Source organism: Sinocyclocheilus rhinocerous, unplaced genomic scaffold (assembly GCF_001515625.1).
Source record: "Sinocyclocheilus rhinocerous isolate Xijiao unplaced genomic scaffold, SAMN03320098_v1.1 scaffold3681, whole genome shotgun sequence".
NCBI lineage: Eukaryota > Metazoa > Chordata > Actinopteri > Cypriniformes > Cyprinidae > Sinocyclocheilus > Sinocyclocheilus rhinocerous.
This window is the reverse complement of record NW_015654525.1, coordinates 33560-37042: the sequence shown is the minus strand read 5'-3', so window position 1 is coordinate 37042 and position 3483 is coordinate 33560. Positions and strand designations below refer to the sequence as shown.

The following is a 3483-nucleotide window of genomic DNA, read 5'->3' as shown; positions in this document are numbered from 1 at the left end:
GTCCGCCTTCCTTCACGTCACTCCACACAGTCGCAGGTCAACAACTAGACTTTATCGTTATTATCGCGGGAAGACGAATTCTTATCGTGTGGAGAATTTTTACCGGTATATCGCAAACGATAAGATATCGCCCATCCCTAATTGCGGCCAATTACATTTCCATTAAGCACCCAGTTTGCGCTTCTCTAAAATTTAAACAAATAGCTTACATTCACAAAAGGAGCTTGCAATAGCAGAAACAAGTCTTTTTAATGAAAGTAAAGGTAAAAATATTTAAAATACTTATGCTATTATTTCCTTACATTTTGTTCTAGTTTCACAAATGTTAATCTTAAACTGGGTTTTACATGACTCTTTTGTAGTGTGGGTTTGGTGAAGTGAACTAAAAACAAACATTTTCATGCATGTCCTCCAAACTGACCCACAACTTAATCAGTTTATATGTAAATAAACTCCACAAGAAACTTGGGGAGACAAACTACTATTTCAGCATTATTATTATTATTATTAATTTATTTTTTCTTCATTTTCTTTGTAGATATATATTTTTTCAATTGAATGTGTATGTTATGATTAGAGCCCGACCGATATATTGTTTTGCCGATGTTATCGGCCGATATGAGCCTGTCGCCGATATATCGTGCTGCCGATATGAAATTTTTTTTACAGAACATATAACGCAGATAAAATGCTTGAAATGGTGTAATTACTTAGTTTGTCCAGCAGAGCGCGCTCCATTGTTTGCTACTGGCGACCTGGATGAAACGCTTTAAAGCTCAAGTCTATGGAAAATTATTGAAACTTTGAACGGCCTTATGTCCATAACGGCTTGGCGAATCCGCACAAAATTCGGGGGACCCTTTCAGCTCGAGGAACCCTCTCGAATGCGAATCGAGTGTACGTCTAGAGGCCCGCTTTCGAATGAGACCACCCCCGCGTCGATAGCCCCCGGGGTTCGGGAGTTACAGGTGGTTAAATTCGCGGAGGGTGGCGTTTGAGAGGGCTCCTCGAGCTGAAGGGATCCCCTGAATTTGGTGGAGATCCGCCGGCGCGTTCGCGAGATAGTGACACCAGCCAACACTTTCACTTCAGTAAGGAGGTCTCTTGTTCAGGCAGCAGCATTCAAGTGTTGGCTTATTCGCCCGTAAGTGCCCTGCGAAGTGGACTTCACATGAAATTCCGCCATGATTCCAGTTCCAAGGGAATGTACACATTACATTCAAAGGGCATTAAAGTGCACGAGATTTGAATTTTTATTGTATTTATTTACAGAGGTATATTATGTCACACTTCTCTAGTAAGTTTCGTCTGTGTGTGAAGACAGTAACGCAAATCCGTGAATGAATGTTCCGAAGTGAAATAAACTTCAAAGGAATAAAGAATCGAATTTAATTGAATTAAAGTTGAATAAACTTCAACTTTACTGTTCAGTGCACTGATGTCAGACTCATTTTGGATAATAAAGTTTATTGTTAAATTGTTAAATGTCCTGCCTCCATTATGTATCTTTGTCACGTCATTATAAGTGTTTGATCACCACATCTGAGTGATCATTGCAAAAAATGTGTTTATGTATATATATTCTGTTTATGTATATACTGTATTCTATATATAGTACCAGTCAAATGTTTGGACCCTGGAATGGGAAAGTGTCCAAACTTTTGACTGGCACTGTACTATAATATACACAAAGAATATCGGCCGATATATCGATATAGGCCTTTTTTTACTCCCTAATATAGGTATCGGCCCCAAAAAACCCATATCGGTCAGGCTCTAGTTATGATATAAACAAATGCTAGACTTGCAATTCTTCACAAATATCATTCATATCTGTAGAGACAACATGTGAACTAAAGTAGGCATGAAACTCCAGGGCTGAAAATGACTCCCACTCCAGCCCTGGTTGAATGGAATTGAATTGAATTAAAGTTGAATAAACTTCAACTTTACTGTTCAGTGCACTGATGTCAGACTCATTTTGGATAATAAAGTTTATTGTTAAATTGTTAAATGCCCTTACATATCTCTGTCACCATTATAAGTGTTTGATCACCACATTTGAGTGATCATTGCAAAAAATGTGTTTATGTATATATATTCTGTTTATGTATATACTGTATTCTATATATAGTACCAGTCAAATGTTTGGACCCTGGAATGGGAAAGTGTCCAAACTTTTGACTGGCACTGTACTATAATATACACAAAGAATATCGGCCGATATATCGATATCATTCATATCTGTAGAGACAACATTTTAATAAGGATCAAATGAGTTCATGTAAAAAAAGGAAACTAACCTGTTTGTTCCTCAGTATCTTCTTGTTTCACACTGAATACTTCTTCAATCCTCACGTCTTCACTTTCTTCTTTAATAAACGTCATCTTTATAACAGCTGTTCTGTGTGTTTGAGACAAATAGAACAATAAGAAAAAAGGAGGTGAAAAAAATCTAACTAAATCTCTAAGTGCGTCTCAGTCAGCTCCCTAGTTCAGCAGCCAGCACACCCCTTGCGAAAATTAACCATGGTTTTACTACAAATTAAACAACAATAAAAAAAACATGGTTACTATAGTTAAACCATGGTAACCACAAATTAACCATGGTTTTACTACACTAACCATAGTTTAACCATGGTATTTGTAGTAAAACTGTGGTTATACAAACGTTAATCAATATGCCAAAAAAACAAAACAAAACATGGTTACTAGACTTTTACTACAATAAAACCATGGTTAATTTTCGTAAGGGACTGACAAGCCAGGTCAAGTCAGGGTTAAAGTCGTCTTGACTTAAATAGACCGATTAGCCAAGCCCACTTTGGCCAGCAGGTGATTCAAGTGAGCCATTTTGCTAAGCTTCATCACTACTTGTATAGAGAACGAAATAAGATGCCCCTTTTCTGCAGATGAGCTTTAACGTTACTCACAAAAAGAATGTTCCTTAATGACAGATAAAACATTGCACTATTACATACAACAACTCTGAATTCACTTCATAGTTATTGTAAAAAAAACTGTTAAATTACCAGAATTGTTTGCATTGACTTATACTTTAAATGTTTAAATGCACAAACCTTTCTTCAGTCGAATCAACAAACGAACGGTGACGCGGCGCAGGCTTATGTCGTCACGTCGCCACACCAAAATAAAAGTCCTGTCCCGTTTTCACACACAGACGGCCATAAATACATTAAAAGTAGTTGTTACAAATTGCACATATTTGCTTATCAAATGTATCAAAAGTATAAAAGTATTTAATTAAAACAACTAAAGTAATTTATAACAAGAAAAAGAACAAAAAAGAAAGAAACTTGTATTATCATAATAAAACAACTTAAAAGCTTCACATAGAGACCTAGTGCGTTTTACTTTACTACTTTTTAGATCAATTAGTGACTCTATATAATGTTTCATTTCTATAGTAAGTAAAGTTTGTTGAGATTTCCTTCAGCCCATTTTTGTTTATGCATATTGTAT

At 36.1% G+C, this 3483-nt stretch overlaps 1 protein-coding gene across 2 annotated transcripts in view; it reads right to left on the bottom strand.

Annotated features, from left to right (window-relative positions):
* LOC107717580 (gastrula zinc finger protein XlCGF57.1-like) overlaps positions 1-3158 on the bottom strand; it is a 9781-nt gene extending 6623 nt beyond the window's left edge. For both annotated transcript variants that reach the window (XM_016524389.1, XM_016524388.1), the window contains exons 1-2: positions 3081-3158; positions 2304-2404 (exon numbers count right to left, since the gene is read on the bottom strand). In XM_016524389.1, the coding sequence (XP_016379875.1) occupies positions 2304-2388 (85 nt within the window). In that variant the 5' untranslated portion in view covers positions 2389-2404; positions 3081-3158. The remainder of the gene's footprint in view (positions 1-2303; positions 2405-3080) is intronic.
* Positions 3159-3483: the final 325 nt, after the last annotated feature.